Below are 16,562 nucleotides of genomic sequence, written 5' to 3' on the forward strand. Positions count from 1 at the left end.
TCAGGTTGCTTTTCACTGGATATAGGAGGATTGTCATGTAGGAAGTAGAACCAGATAGCAGTTGCGGGGAATGTAGTGCTGGCAATAAGAATTAGTTTTTTAAAACTTAGGGTTGGGAAGATACAAAGTTAGGCTCTTAAGGTTACAGTTTACTAAACATCTTGCCTTGGGAGCTGAGCTGCTTCTTTATTTTACTAAAGATTTCTGCTGACAAATTGTAGGGGGAAGAAAAATGCCATTGGCCTGAACTGAAGGGTTCTGTCTTTATTACCTTAGATTAGAGGCCCATTGAAAGATACTGTGGTTTAGAATAATGAGGATCGGGCTGGAACCTGAGGACTTCTGAAATCTATTCTTGAGTCTTTCACTCTGTGTGGCTTTACACAAGTCACTAATAATAATAAAACCCTAGCACTGATACAATCCCTTTTAATCCATAGATATTGAAGTGTTTCATAAAGATGAAAAGTATAACTATCCCTGTTTTACAGTTAGAGAAACTGAGTCATAGAAGTTGAGGGTGTCTCTTCACTAGAAAGTGCTCTTATCTTCTATGAACTAAGATATGGCAACAAACACAAGGTAAAGGCCTAATGAAGACAAGAGTCTGTAGTTTTCACACAAGTTAGCAGGTCCAAGCGAAGACTAGGCTCCTCTATAGTCTTTGCCTGGCCCTGTAACTTGTATGAAAACTACAGACTGTTTTGTCTTCATTAGGATTTTACCTTGTGTTTGTTGCTGCGTCTTACCTAACATGACGTAAGAGCCCATCTTTTCTCCTAATAAAGACAAGGCCTGAATGATTTGTCCAAAGTTACAGTGTCAGTGATGGGAACTCCTTTTCCTCTGCCCTTTCTGCTGAGCCACAGCTGTTTCCTGCCTCAATTTCCCCATCTTTAAATTGAGAATAATATTTACCTACATCACAGGGGCATTGTGAAGATTAATGTTTGTACAGTAGTTGGGAGGGGATTGGGGGATGTAGAATTCTGTGTTCTAATATTATTTCCTTGTGTGAGGCCTAGACTCTGACTTGGGTGAAGCATTCTTTCCTTTCCTTGAAGGCCGGGTGATCTGGGTTATGTTTTTAAATATGTCTCCAAAAACCTCATCTTGCACTGGAAACTTCAGTGCTTGTGAAAATATAAATAATAGCGGCCAAAGCCCAACTCAGTGACGGGTCTGTTCGTGTAAGTTTCATGAAAAGACCAGTGTTGCTCATGTGGGTGATTCATGCTGCTGCTTGTGTCATTGACACATAATATATCGCTCACTCTGCACTCACATAAACTTTCAGAAAGGCTGTTTTGTGTGTGCAGACATAGTACTATTGGATAAACTGTAAAACCACCACTGAAATTAACTATTCTATTAGAGAAGTCAATTTCATACTCCCATCCTCTGAGATGGGATGCTAAACATGTCTGATATATGGCTTGCATGTGGAAGATAAGTGTACCGTATTTGGTATCATACTCCGTTATTGCAGTGTTTGTTCCTTTTTAAAAGCAGTTGCCTGTCTATTTCACTGATAGTTCTAAAAATAAAGATTAAAACTGCTATTCATGGTTTTTTTATACAATATAACAACTTCTGCATGGTTTTAGACATTTTAAATTTTTTTCTTTGGATAGATAACATAGGAGTATGACTATGAAAATGCAACCTTATAGTTCTGGCTTCAGCAGCTTTTTGATTGCCTCAAATATCAGGGTACACTTTATTATTTTTTTTGGTCAAGGTAGACAGACTACAATATAGTGAGAACAGAAGAATGCCTTTTGTTGATGATGGGTCATCCTCTTTCAGAGACAGACTGAGGACCAGCTTGATTCATAGTTAGAATAGTTGTACTCTATTTATAGCTTTATTTATTATGTGAGTTTTGTTTCTTACTGAAACTCTTGCTTTGATTTGTGTATTGGACTATTTAATGATTGTTGTTTGATTGTTTTTAATTTGTTTGTTCTTTTCTCTGGGTCCTAGGCTTACTGCTAAATAAACCACAGGCTTTATTATGCTATCAAGAGGAGGGAATTGCTAGGGCAATGGAAGGAAGCATGTTCAGTCTAGGGATTCTGAAGGAAGGTAAATGTATTGTTACAATTGGCTTATCCTTCATTTTGATTTTAAGATGCTGTAACTTCTCTCTGTATATTTACTTGAAAGAACCAGGGCCTGCCAAGTTTGCATGGTCAATTAGGTGTTTCTATAAAAAGGTTTTCATCTTACATTCAGGATTGGTACAGATGAATGACTGATCATTCTACTTGTTTAGCCAGGCTTATTTTTTGTATCAATTCTTAATGGGAGCAGTTGGACTCTTGCCGTTTGTTATGGATATGGACCTGCGATTTATGAATACAGTTTGTTGACCTGATTATTGAGATGTTTACTGTATTAATATATTGGTTTAGTTTAACAACGGGCTGTAAAGAAAAAATGAGCATGAATGTAAAAGAGCTATGTCTTAGCAAACACTTCATGGGTTTTAAGAGACAGTGGCAGAGCCATTGGCTCTGAGTAGTCTGGCTTGACCTCCTGAGCCTCCTGGACTAGTTTTTGACAAGCAGGGTCAAAGCATGGGAACTGACAAGACCAAAGGCTGAATGTAAAGGTGCTCTCTCAAGAGCAAAGGTAGTTATTGGGGAGCTGTTTGGAGAAACAAGACTGACACTGGGGAATCTGAAAAAGCTAGTCTGCCTAGACCATTATCACATGATTGTAGAGTTTTAGGTAAGTTAGACATGTATAGGCTGTCTTTTTAAAATCCTTTTTCACTAAATGGTTTGTTTCTGCTATTAAGATTAAACAATACTTTGTTTTTTAAGAAGTCTGTCTGGCAACTGTACACAACTGGTTAGGAAGAACTGTAACACCTTCGATCTAGCGGCATGAAAAGGAAAAGTATGCTAGTGTGCTTAAAAGCTCTAGGAAGTACTATCTTGCACTCACTCCCACCCCCCAGGCACACAGTTGCCAGGGTCAGTTTCTACAAACTTGATCTCAGATTTTCACATCTCTGTTTATTGAAAAGCTTTAAGGGAAATCACATATAACACTACAGTCAACTGTCTGTGTTCGGCTAAATGGCTTAAATTTCATGGATATAATGCCAAGATTTCCCTATGATTGTAAACTCTTTGGGGCCAGGACAGTGTCTTTGTGTTCCAGTCCTGACTGGGACCTCTAAGTGCTTCTCTATGTTTAAATAGCTCCAGGTTGCTTTAAGAAATCAAATCTCTTATGTGACTCCGGGATAAGAATTATTATGGTGGCAGAGGCTTGAGGTGTGATTGATTTCAGTGTTGATCTGTACGAATGGTTAGTTCCTTTGAAAGGGACAGATTAAAGCACACTAGGGAATTTTTAGTGTACAACAGCAGCGGGATCCACATGGGCAGTTCAAGTTGGGCAGACTAGTGCAAGGCAGTTTTACACCCCAGCTTACTGCAGACTAACTGTTCATATTCCTTTCATATAGACAAGCCCTCAGTTATGTGGCTGCTCAAGCTTATTACTGAATACCATGTCAAATCGACTGCTGATTTTAGAATAGCTGCCATAGATGCAGGATCATTGCGGGTGAGAAATGTCCTCTGGAACTATACAAAAATGCTTCAGCAGCTGATTTCACTCCATTTATTGCAGCTGTCACCCATCTTTATGTTTGAGACCTTGCATTTTTGTGTTTTTCTTCAAGTTTGATTTATCTTTGAGCAAGAAAAGGAATGAAATGCTGCTGTGTGGTGGTAAAAAATGAATGTCAGATTTTCCTCCAGAAACAGAAACTGTTTTTTGTCCCGAGAAGGCATACAAATGTAGTTTTTTTTTTCCTTTGCACTGAAGATGCTAAGCAGATTCTTTTACCTTTTTTTATTTTATTTTTGGACTAGGCAATGTGTCTGTTCTTGCAACTAATAATGGTGCTTGCTTTTCTTTTTTTTTACTGGGAAAATGGCCTTTGCTATATTAAGTGTTCTTGCAGTTCTTAAAAAGGCCGACATGATAGTGTCCACATATGAGGCTAGATAGTTCTATAATGTTCAAGCAAAGAGAACGCTGGCAAACAAAGAAACAATCAAAATCCACAATAATATCCTAAAAAGCAAGGCTCTTAAAATAGCCCACAAAAATTGGGGGGTAGGTGGAAAAGGAAGGGAAAAATAGACATGGCCAAGCTCTTGTCAGCCAAGAATTCGGCCCTGACTACATTAAGAAACTACTGATGTAGTTAAACCAGTGCAAATCTTAATGTAGAGAAGACCGAAGAGTGAAAAGGAGACACTTTTTATAGAAGCATAATCATTCAAGGCTAAACATGCCCTTTAATTTATTGCTGTATTAGTGTGTGAAATTGCAGTCGTCTTGGGTGAAAGTGTTCTGTTAGGGACACAGTTCGCACTGTGTATGTGGACACATATACAAGGGCATAAAATACAATGGGAGATAAGACTCTTCTGACGACATGTAATTCCCTGTGGTTAGGGCCCAGAGTATTGCATGGCTGGAGAACACTTCCCTTGCTGCAGATTTATGCTCCAGAATAAAAAACAACTTCTATTCCTTACTGTTGTGAAGAAACAGTTCTGTTCACATGTTCAGGTTTAACTGATGTAATGTTTTTTCTGCCTGAGTTTGCAGGACATTTGCAGCAATTGTTCTGAAAGGGTTGAATTGTCCTCATTCATCTGAGTGGTTATTTTGACTCTGAAACCTAAAGATGATGATTGAAATGGCCCTGTTAGCTATGTCACTATTGATAAACTTGCAGAAACACCCTATTAATATGCTTATTCCCCAATTTCAAACTGTCCACTGAACTGCCAGAAGCCCCAACCATTTGGTTCAGAGGTAACTAGTCCCCTAGTAGTTTCTGCAATGCAGTTACATATTTTTCAATACAAAATGCTGCTTTCATAAACATAGTATGGTGTACAATAACAAACTGATTACTGTACTAATTATATTAACTTGTGTTCATTTTTGTATTTAATGAATTCTCTGATATATTAGGGGTACAGTTTGGACTAGTGGGGTGTGTGTCACCCTGCCCTGCAATTGTGAGTGCCTTAGCTCAGTGGTTTGAGCATTGGCCTGCTAAACCCAGGGTTGTGAGTTCAATTCTTGAGGGGGCCACTTAGGGATCTGGGGCAAAAATTGGTCCTGCTAGTGAAGGCAGGGGGCTGGACTCGATGACCTTTCAAGGTCCCTTCCAGTTCTAGGAGATTGGTATTACAATGCCTTGCTGAAGTAGCTCCCACCCGGGCGGCTCAAAAATAACATTCTGGCATGTTATCCACACCTGAGTGTCTGTATGTAACTGCAGCTTGCCAGCTACGTCCTGGTTCTCCCAGCCTGGGTTATACTGCAGGGTGACCACAATGCTCCCCCAGTCCCAGATCTTCCCTCAGAAATGTATGCCCTGTACTGCTCAGCCCTCTCCTGGACTGTACAAATATATATTAAGTCTGTTATTCCCTTGAGGAATAATATGCCAGTTCATTACCTTAAATAGTTACCCAGATACTTCAACTTAAACTCACTGGATTAGATAAAACAACAAAAAAAGGTTTAATAACTACAAAGAGATTTTAAGTGAGTACAAGTAATCAGACATACAAGTCAGAAATGGTTACAAGAAAAATAAAGAGAAAACGCTTGCTAGTAACTACTTAAGAAACTGTCTTAGTTGCAAAGCAGACTGTCTCATCACATGCTCGAGCAGATTACTGACCAAAACTTTCAGGTCAGGGCCCCTTCCCTCAAAGTACAATGGCTGTTTCCTTTTGTCTTTTCAGGTGCAGAGAAAGCAATGAGCAGGGGTACAGAGAGGGTTGCCTTTTGGTGGTTGTCCCTTTTTATAGTTTCAGTCCCCCTCTTGAAAATAATTTTTATCTGAGACCCAGGAAACAAAGAATCTATGTGGAAGGATATTCTCTGCTGGGTTTTTTTACACCTATTTGGACTTTCTTTGTTTTCCTTCCCTGCTTGATGACTCTGTTTACTGCTTAAATGCAAATTCAGGCAAACACGCATTCCTTCCTTTGTTTAGAGCAGACCTGACTTCTGCCTGGGCAATGTTGTGTGGTTTGGAACCTGTGTTTAATAACATCATACAGGGGGAATCTTATAACTTCACATACAGTGTTGCCACACATTTTCCCAGGACAATACTGACCAGCAAGTTATGAGTTTTCAAATGATACCTTACAAGACATACTTTGTACAAAGTTTACTACAATAGTGTGGAGAGTGTGAATACAGGAGTATATTCCATCACAATCTCCATTTGTAAATGTATCTGAAGCTGGTTGAGAATTCCCAGATTTTTCGCCTAAGTGGTGCAGAATTTAGTTGTAAGTTGACCTTGCCTGTGCTGAGCAGTGAATTATGCTGACAGTTGATCCTCCTTTTCCTTTCCCCAAACAAACATTTGGGGCAGAAAAATCTATGCACATCACCTTTGGCATACCTGACTAGGGGGCTGCGCATGGGCCACTTTGCTGATCTAGGGGAAGCTTAATTTCTTCTCATCTGTCCAACATATCTGTCCAAATATGACACCTTTAAGGCGGGTGTGTCTCCTACATAGTTTATCCAATAGCACTTCAGTGACTCCTTCGCTTGTTCTCTTCACTTGTTCGGGTGAGGGAAGAAGCAGTGGTGGGTCTGTTGGAGGTCTGAGTTTAGGGCTCTTGTGAATTCCTTTCCATAGATAGAGGAAGGGAAGAAGTGGAGTATCTCTTCTGGCTGCAGTAGGGCTAATAAGGGTCCGGGGAGGCACTGAGGGTGAAAAGTTTGTCAAGCCAAGACAAATTTGAAAGGGCAATGAATTAGAGGAGTGGGTTCCCTCCATTTTAATGTATATATTTAAAAAGTGATGTTTTTAATTACTTTTAGACTGTTAAAAGTGTAAAGTCTAGACTGATTGTTCTACTAATATTAATGTGTATGTTGTATTGCATTAAGTGTATTATAAAATAAACACATTATCCATATGCATTGTCTCACTTTTTTTTCAGATTTAAGCTTTATTTTGATCAACATTACAGCCTCCTTGTTGACATTTTAAATCTTTTTCTCCCTTTCCCCTCTAATGGGTCACTACTAGTGTTTTAAAAAAAAAATGTGCACACACAGACCCACCCTCTCTCTGGGTTGAGAATCTGTGTAAGATTTCTACTGAAAGCTCTGGGTTTTTTTTTTTTAAATATCAGTTTCAAACTTTTTTGTTGAAGTACAGTTGGGCAGATTTTACCAATCTAGTAGTGAGAGCACTTAGCTAAATTAAATAAAAAATAATAAAAAAAATCAGATCAAGTTATAATGTTGTGTAATCCAAAACTTCCTAGTGTTTTCCCACTGGGTGTATATAACATCCAGGGTTTCCTAACTGATCGTCTTGGCCTGGCTTTTTTTAGCTAAAGTCTCATTCTCAGAAGTCTGTCTCCCACTCTCCCTCTGCAGTTCTTCCAGACTTTCCTCCTCCTGGATTGTGTCATCGGCTAAATTTTGCAGCAAAGACTCTTATACCAACTGGGAAAACTTGGGTGGAGCAGTTTGGCAAGTCATACAGTTGCTTCCTGTTGTTGGACTGAAGGGGCAGTGCCTGCTCTAAATTACTTACTGCTTTTGCACAAAATTAAAATATAAAGATCAACCTTCCCATGTTTTCTCTATTTACACCGTTTTATGAACATGCTTCCTTAGTCAGGATCTTGGGTGCTGATCTGAATAGGTGTCTTCATGCATTTAATTTTCAGCTACTTATTACAGATACGTACGTAAGCTACTGTTAACATGGCCAATGATATCACCAGTCTTCGTGAAGCACAGTAAATTTCCCCCATACTAATTTCCCCCTACTGTTACTCTCACCTTCTTGTCAACTGTTTGAAATGGGCCACTCTTATTACCACTACAAAAGTTATTTTCCCTCCCTTGGTATCCTACTGTTAATTGAATTGTTTCATTAGACTGACCTCACACTTGGTAAGGCAACTCCCTTCTTTTCATGTATTTATACCTGCTCCTGTATTTTCCACTCCATGCATCTGATGAAGTGGGTTCTAGCCCACAAAAGCTTATACCCAATGTGGCAGAGCTCTGACCTTGCTTCCGTGGGTCCTGCGCTTCTAGGTGGTTTATGCTTAGCCTCAGTGGCTCACAGTGACCCTCCATGTAGCCCTTCTCTCTCTAGGGCCAGGGTTACAGTCTACTGAGCCCTTTTCATCATAAGCCTGCAAGGAGGTTGGTGAGAGAACTCCCACAGTCTCTGTTCAGCCTCCTGTCCTGACAGGGACCTGACTTCCCCTTCCAGGAGCTGTTCCTGTAGTGGTGGGTTGGGGGGAACCCGGGCCCGCCCTCTACTCCGGGTTCCAGCCCAGGGACCCTAATGGTAGCAGTTGTTGGCAGCCAACCTTTCACTGCCAGAGTTGCTACATTTCCCTGGGCCACTTCCCCACAGCTCTCCTGCTTCTCCCTCCTTCACCCTTACCTTAGGGCTCCTTTAACGATGGTTTGAGGGTGTCTTCATTAACCAGCCCTTCAGCCGCACTTCCTCTCCTCTGGCTCCCTGACTTCCCTGCCTGACGGGAGTGAGCCCTTTTTATAGTATCAGCAGGGCCTTAATTAGAGTCAGGTGGTCACAGTAACTGAATGGCCTCACCTGACTCTTCACAGGTTAATTAGAGTCTGGTGTTCTCATTAGCCTGGAGCAGCCCCTGCTCTGGTCAGTCAGGGAACAGAAAACTGTTAATCCATTGGCCAGTATATCTGCCTTCTGCTATTCTGCTGTACCCAACTGGCCTGGGTCTATCACACCAAATACATTTGTTAGTCTCTAAGGTGCGTTGTTTTTCCTGATACAGACTAACACAGCTACCACTCTGAAACCAGTAACTTTTTGCACATCTAGCCCACAAATGTGAAATATTCTCTTTAGTGTCTTGTGTTAACTCTGTGTAGCCTCTTTTCAGCAAGGTAGAACCTGTGTTCAGGTCCACCTAGCTGCTTGTTGTGTGCTTTTAGGTATAAAGCTGCAATCAAAATCAGCCTTATTCCAAGCAACGTTAAGTATTCTTCAACTCTGACATTAAATTTTGCATTATTTAACTGTTCATGACATTCCCTCCAAAAAAGAGTGCTTCCCATGTTCATTCACTCACAGACATATCCTCAGTATGCTGCAAAAAGTGTGGGATCGAAGCAGAATTTTTTTTTTGTACATGTTGAAAACTAGTTCTTTCCTGTGCTTGGGCAGATGTTAAGAATGATTAGGCAAATGATAAAAGGCTGTTAAACCTAGTTTTGTTTGAGTTAAGCTCTGAAATGAGAAGTTTTTGTATGGTTTTCTTCTAAATTTATAAAATTGTGGCTTTTATCCCTGGTGTAGTGTGGACCCACCCTTTTCTATTTCCAGGCAGAGCACTCTGTATTATTTTAGTTCCTTTGCTTCATTGGACACTGTTCTTGCTTATTCTGAAGCACTTGCAGTAAGCTTTTCAGTGTTGATGGCATCTTTGCCTTCAATCAGGAATGCCCATTGTATTTAGTTTAAAAAGTTCTCTTTAGAAGTAGTGTGGATAAATAAGATTCTGAATATACTCTTTGTGGTCTATTTTATATCGGGCATGTCACATAATGGCTTTCACAGCCATGATGACCCTCCTGAAACATGGATGCAAAACTTTATCTTTTATATTCTATACCAGTCCAGACACCAGATCTACAGGATGATATTTCTTAACTAATCCAGTAAAGAACACTTAGCTCTGAAAACTGAAGCAACATCTCCTTCATGTACCAAGAGTGGACTAGCAGAGCCCGTTAATTTTTAAAACTGTTGTACTGACCACTGGGGTCTTGTTTTTTGTGGCAGGTACTTTGACCTTGATAGCACTTGGGGACCTCAGCATCAATGTGGTTAGTTCTGATTCTGATTGGGCATTTTATATTTAGCTGCTGGTCTCTTATAATAGCTTTCAGGTGGAGATATTAAAGAACGCATACCCTTGTGCTTCTGTAATCCCCAAAAGACCACAGGGGAAGGGTGTGAAAGAGAAAAGAGCATTGGTAGGTTTCAGCAGGAGTAGAGTTTGGAATTGCCAGCAGCTGGTTGCTGCAATGGAATGCTAAAACTTATTTTTAAAGTAGTGAGATAGCTAGTAAAAACAAAAGGTTCATAAAAATCAGTGGGTAGCTTAATTTAGAGAAGTTAATGAACAGCTAAAAAATGTCCATTTGGGGGTAAACTTTTCTGATCTTTCTCGTAACATGTTATAGTATGGTACAGTGGATTTTAATTGCCATCAAATGGATCAGTAATCAATAGAACTAAAGTCACCTCCAACTTCATGTATTTTTAATGCTGGTGCAAATTAGCATGCACCCAAAACCCTTCAGGCCTCTCATTATCTCTGACTGGTCATATGTTCAGTGTTTAGTCCGTTCTCAGTCCTCTCCATGTCACTCTTCTCAGTGAGGTGTTTCCTGTTGTCATGACAGCTGGCGGAGGACCAGATCTTTGCTCTGAGCCTGGGCTTAGGACTGCACATCAGGACGGACTTCCTAGCTTTCTCTGCCTCGAGGTGGCACACGCAGCAAACTCCAGGTCATACTTTATAGCAGAGCTTTCACAGCATTTTTTTGAAAGATTAAGTAAATTGTCTCAGTTTCTTCCTTAGCAATTTTGAGGAGGAACTAAAAGGGCGGGGGGAAAACCTGTGGGCTTTGAGGCAGGTCTGAAGGACATAATTAACTCATCTTTCCCCTTCAAATGGCTGGCAGACAGCAGGCTGCAGGAAACCAGCTTTCAGCTTGGATGTGGGCAAACGTCTGTGCCAAGACAGTTAAGTGGGTCACAGTGTAAATGCCTGCCATAGAGTGTGTGACTGAGGCCTATACTGAGATGGTAGAGCAGGCCACGTGGAAACTCCATTCAGCGAATCTTGATGGCAGGCAAAGTTCACTTGTAACAATCCAAAGGAAAAAAAATTCCTGCTCTCAGCTAGCATATAGGCAAGATCCATGTTAAGATTATAGAGACAGCCACAAAACATCCTTCTTCCTGCAAGCTTTTTTTAAATTTGCAAGTCCTCAAAAGTCATGAAAAGCTTCAGTTCCTATGACTTTTCTGATGCTAGTGAGTCACTTGTCTCCAGTGGTTGAAGCTCACTCATCAGCCTTTGCGTTCAGTCTTCACTCACGTTGGACTCAGGAGCAGGGGGTGTGGTGTAAAATTATTTAACATCCCCTTCCTTGGGAGGAAGACTGTCCTACCTTTCCACTTCCAGATTCCAGGGAGATCTCACAGTAGGTCAGAAAGTGGCTACCCTTTTCCTTAGGGAGACCAACAAGATACATACCTGCAAGGTGTCCTTTCAGTCTCTCTGGTAACATGTTTCCCACCCTTCTCTCTTTTTCTCTCAGGGGTTTGGACCAGGGACTGGTGAAGGATATTGCTCAGAATCAGCTGTGAGAGGAACAACACACAGTCTTAAAACCTCTCTAAAAAGGGGACATCTCTAAAACTCAAGCTTTGAGCAAGATACCACAGACTCTCAACTAAACTTAATCCTTTAAGCACAAATGAGAGTATAACTTCATAGATACTTATGTCTTTAGAAAATTAAATGCCAAACCTTGTGTGTGCGCATGCACTGCGCCGAATCTGAATATAAAAAACCTTGACAACCTTTTTGTGTTGCATGGGGCCCATCAACAGTCATTAAAAACCTTCAGAAACAGGGTTTTGAGTGAACAAGGGAACTGACTATTACAGTCCTCAAACTCCGGCATCAAAGTTATCACCCCAGACTGCCTTTGTTTCATAAGATACTTACTGAGATGGTGTCTGATTAGCCAAACCTTAGTACACCTCTCAAGAGTGTCTCAATCACCTTCTGGGCTAGGTGGTCTGATGTGTGGATACCTGGCAAAGTTCTCACTTCGCTTCCAGCCAACAATTGCAGCAAATTGGTATATGAAGATCTTGGCTCAGATCCAGTGTTTTTTATTTCTTGGGGCTAGTCTACACTGGCAATGCTAAAGCACTGCCGCAGCAGCGCTTTAACGTGGCTTGTGTAGTCTTGGCAGAGTACTGGGAGAGCGCTAAAAACCCCCCACCTCCACTATCTACCCTGGCGCTTTACAGCGCTGAAACTTGCTGCGCTCAGGGGGGTGTTTTTTCACACCTCTGAGCGAGAAGTTGCAACGCTGTAAAATGCCAGTGTAGCCAAGCCTAAATTCATTCTTGATATCAACAGCTACCTGATGTCAGATCCAGAAAAGCTGGTCATCATAACAGATACCATACCCCATGTAGGGGGAACATATCTAGACTCGCGTGTGACTTGGGAGGATGGGGAGATTGTACCCCATAGTACTGACCTTTTAATTTCATAACTGCTCCTTTAAATAGTTCAGTAAGTGCTCCTCTAAAAGCGTTTGGTGTGCTAAGTGTCAACCACAGTGCCATGGAGGTATTGGCATACAGCAGCGGTTCTCATATGTTAGCAACCCAAGGACCCTCACTTTGGTTTAAAATTTTTGGCGGACTCCCAAGTCCCCCCACTCAACCCCAAGCCCTTCCCTCAAGGCTCCACTCTCACCCCACCTCTTCCCGCCTCTTCTCCACTCCTGCCCCATCTTTTTCTGCCTCTTCCGAGCGTGCTCCATCCCCGCTCCTCCTCCCTCCCACCACCTCCTGCAGCTGTTCCCCAGTATGCAGTAGATGCTGGGAGGGAAGGGGAGGAATCGATCAGCAGGGCCTGCAGATCCCCGGAATACTCTTGTGGACCCCCATGTCCAAAGACCTCAGTTTGAGAAATGCTGGCATACAGCATTTAAGAAATTTCCATTAAAAGTTACAGTAGCCTCTATTTGTTAGAGTATTCTTTTGCGTACATTTTCTATGATGATTAGTGCGGTAGAGTGAAATGGAGCTAATTTATTCCTATAAACAGTACAATGATTTAATCTGCCAATTTCCATTTGTTTTCAGATCTATTAGAATTAATTTGGATTTTAAGTGCAAAATGTTGTCATCCTCTTACCATAGTTCTGTACATACTTTCACCATCACAAGTTTTTATTATTTAAAACAGCTGACTTGAGTCAGTTAAAACAGGTGGCCACTGTATAAAGTATGTACATCTGATCAACTTAGACTTCTAGCACAACAGAACATTTGATATGTCAAGGCAGAGGAGGGAACAAGAGAAAGGAAAACAGTATCTGTAAAGTAAAACAGTTAATGCCCCTGATGTATCTCCTCTTCTCCACCATAACTTGCATGTGAATTTTTAATCTGAAGTTTTTGCACTAACATTTATGCAAGAGGAAATTCCTCATGCAGTGACAAACACCACTGAGCTGACACTCCTGCTCATTACACAGTCTTGCCCACTCCTCTTATGTCTACACTGCAGTATAAACCCAGGGTTTAAACTCAGGCTCAAGCCTAACCCCTCTTCTGTCTGCACACACATCATGATAACCCAAGGTCCCAGGACCCCACAGGGGTAGAGAGTCCAAGCCTAAGTCAAGCTGGGATCCCAGCCTCTAGCCCTATTGCTTTGCAGGGTAGATGTAGCCCCACTTGATTTGTACCCTGGGAGTCTGCCAAAAATATTCTCTAATCCTGTGGGTTGACTTTGTCCTCTGGACAATCAAGTTTTCCCATAGTGCACCACAAAAGGGCTAGAGCAGCCACATTTTTTGTAGGGCTAGGAACTCTGGGAAATGGGTGGTTGGACTTGGGCCCACATAATACTGTCGATGCTGGAACCCGGGGTTGGGATCCAGGATTCAACAATTCCTAATCTGGGGTTACAAATGAATGCGGACAATCAGCCCCAGGTTAACAAATGCAGAGTCTGCTAACTAGAGTTTTACTAACTCCAGGCTTAGATGGCAGGGTATAGGTACCCTTGCACATTTAAGGTATGAGGTTATTGGGTGGAACCACCTACCTTGTGACTGTGGTGAGGCTCTGCCCTGTGTCTGCGTATACACACACGTTGTCATCTGGTGATTCTCATTAAGTGAATTATGAAATGCAATTTTTGTAATACTGAGAGAGACAAGAGTAGGGGGTAATGTCTTTTACTAGACCAACTTCTGATGGAAAAAGAGACGCGCTTTTGAGCTCCACACAGCTGAGATATATTTTTAATGTTAATGAGTTTGAGAAACCTCTCAAGTGGCAAAACTATTCCAGGTCTCTCCTCAAAGGCTTTGGCTACACTTACACTTCAAAGCGCTGCCGCGGCAGCGCTTTGAAGCGCTAAGTGTAGTCAAAGCGCCAGCGCTGGGAGAGAGCTCTCCCAGCGCTGTCCGTACTCCACCTCCCTGTGGGGAATAACGGACAGCGCTGGGAGCCGCGCTCCCAGCGCTGAGGCTTTGACCACACTGGCGCTTTGCAGCGCCGCAATTTGCAGCGCTGGAGAGGGTGTGTTTTCACACCCTGCTGCAGCGCTGCAAATTTGTAAGTGTAGCCAAGCCCAAAGAGAGAAAATATTCCACCCTCCCACATGTGTGCAGTTTTCTAGCCGTAATGAAGAAATTAAAAGGTTCCAGTAGTTCGTTCTTCGCTATTTAGTACAAAATATTTTCCAAGCTTACAGTATTTGTGGGGAAAACATGTCACTTTCACCATTTGTGTCATAACATCTTGCTCTCTTCATGGGTGGTAAAATAACACATATCTAGAGAAATTTATTTTCAATGTATGTAACCAATACTATTCCAGGAGTCACACGGGGCAGCTCTGTAGTTCACAGCTACCACAGAAGGGTGGGTTGAACAGGAAAGGAAGCAAAGCAGCCTAATCAGAGACACTGTAGATCCTGTGATTTATGCAGGGCAGATTGCCCAGGACTGGGTTGCTGGAAGATAATTTTCTCTGCAGTGTGCAAGTGTGACTTCAGAGCTGCGTGTTTTTCAAACTAGCCGCCTACAAAAAAAATAAACCTTTTAAAAGATTTTGTAATTATCATGTGTCCCCCGCCACACAGCTGTCTTCAGCTTGATTTTTTTTTATGACTTTAAAGGAACGTGGACATTATTACTGTGGCTTGTTGCTGAATTATCTTGTATTTTTGAGGTTGTGATGAATATTTGAGTAATAAGTCATAGGAAGAGGGAATATCTGAAGCTGTTCAGACTAACTGGAAGAAGAGAAACCCCACTAATAAACTACGTTATTCCACAAGATTTTTCCCTTGAAATTTGTGTCAGGTGGGGTACCATACAACTCTTTAATCTTCCTATCCAATTGTCAAATTTCTGCTTCTCTTTGGAAAGCGAGGCTTTATGATTTTTCAGGGAGGGGTGAGGTATTTTACACCTCAAGGCTCTTGTTTGCCTGGGCTGACTTCCTCTGCGCTTCCTGCTAATTGGCTCTGTTGGCTATTTCTCATTGTTCCCAATTGATGACTCAGAGAAACAGGAAAGAGATCCCTTGATTAACAAAAGAAAGACCTACCAACAAACAGGTGCCTCTGTTCTTGCTAAACAGAGGACAAACCATCATTCTGGATTTTTTCCTAAGATTTCTATCCACAAGCATGAGGCTTAAGAGGAATGGGTCATACACACTGAGCAGGTAAGAAATACATTACATACATATTTACTCCTTTGACTCTTTGCCATTAAATCTGCACAAAAATCAAAACCTTTTTTTCTGGTGATAGGACATGTAAAACTGCAACAAAAATCAGTGTTTTATCTTTTTTTTTTTTTAAAAGGTAGATGTCAGAATATATAGCATGCAGCTTGTTACATTTTATTTAGCATTTTTAGTCAGCTTTGTTTTAAAGTGTGTACATCTAGAAGTGGGGTGGGGGAGTGACTCTGATGGTTGAAGGAAGCTGCTCAGTTAAAGGTATGAAGCTTTAAGAAGTCTTTCTCTTTGGGGAAAGGATGAAGTTTAATTTTTTTGGCTCTTTGTTAGTTATGAGATTAAATTCAGTTTTTACACTAAATTGCAAGTTGACAATGTTCCCATTAGAGAAAGTATCATTTGAAAAGTTTAACCTTTGTTTTGCAGCAAATAAGTGCTGTTTGCTAACAAGCAAAGTTAGAGCTTCAGATACTTCAAACTGCCTGAGTTGCCCTGTCAAATCTGTGTTTTTAAAAAAATATTTTTCTGTTTCAAACAAACAAAAAACATCTTTCCCCTATTGATGTGTGGAAGACTCACAAAAACAAGGGATGTTAGAGAGACAAGGCGGGTGAAGTAAAATCTTTTTTGGACCAACTTCTGTTGGTGCGAAAGACAATGTTTCTATCTACACAGAGCTCTTCAGGTCTGGGAAATAATACCATGTAAAGGAAACAGGTCTTTAAAGAAAATATCATCTTAGTGTTCATCTAACACTTCTAGTGTGTTAGCAGAAAGATTTGCTCCTGATCTTTGTACGCTTTAGTTCGAAAGGCTATGTTCTATTTGTCAGGTGCATTGTCAGACCCGTGCTTTAGGCCGCTTTGGAAGGCAAACTGTAAAGGTCAGCATGCTGGAAAGTGATATGGTAAATGAGGGCTTTTTGAAAAATTAC

At 41.2% G+C, this 16,562-nt stretch overlaps 1 protein-coding gene across 2 annotated transcripts in view; it reads left to right on the forward strand.

Moving 5' to 3' along the window:
* MOB2 (MOB kinase activator 2) overlaps window positions 1-16,562 on the forward strand; it is a 169,872-nt gene that overhangs the window by 74,810 nt on the left and 78,500 nt on the right. Inside the window, exon 1 of one of the 2 annotated variants that reach the window (XM_045016393.1) lies at window positions 15,492-15,610. The exons of the other annotated variant lie outside the window; for it this stretch is intronic. Within the exon in view, the coding sequence (XP_044872328.1) occupies window positions 15,573-15,610 (38 nt within the window). The 5' untranslated portion in view covers window positions 15,492-15,572. Of the gene's footprint in view, window positions 1-15,491; window positions 15,611-16,562 lie in introns of those variants that run through there. 2 annotated transcript variants of the gene reach the window in all.

This window comes from Mauremys mutica, chromosome 4 (assembly GCF_020497125.1).
Source record: "Mauremys mutica isolate MM-2020 ecotype Southern chromosome 4, ASM2049712v1, whole genome shotgun sequence".
Classification (NCBI taxonomy): Eukaryota; Metazoa; Chordata; order Testudines; family Geoemydidae; genus Mauremys; species Mauremys mutica.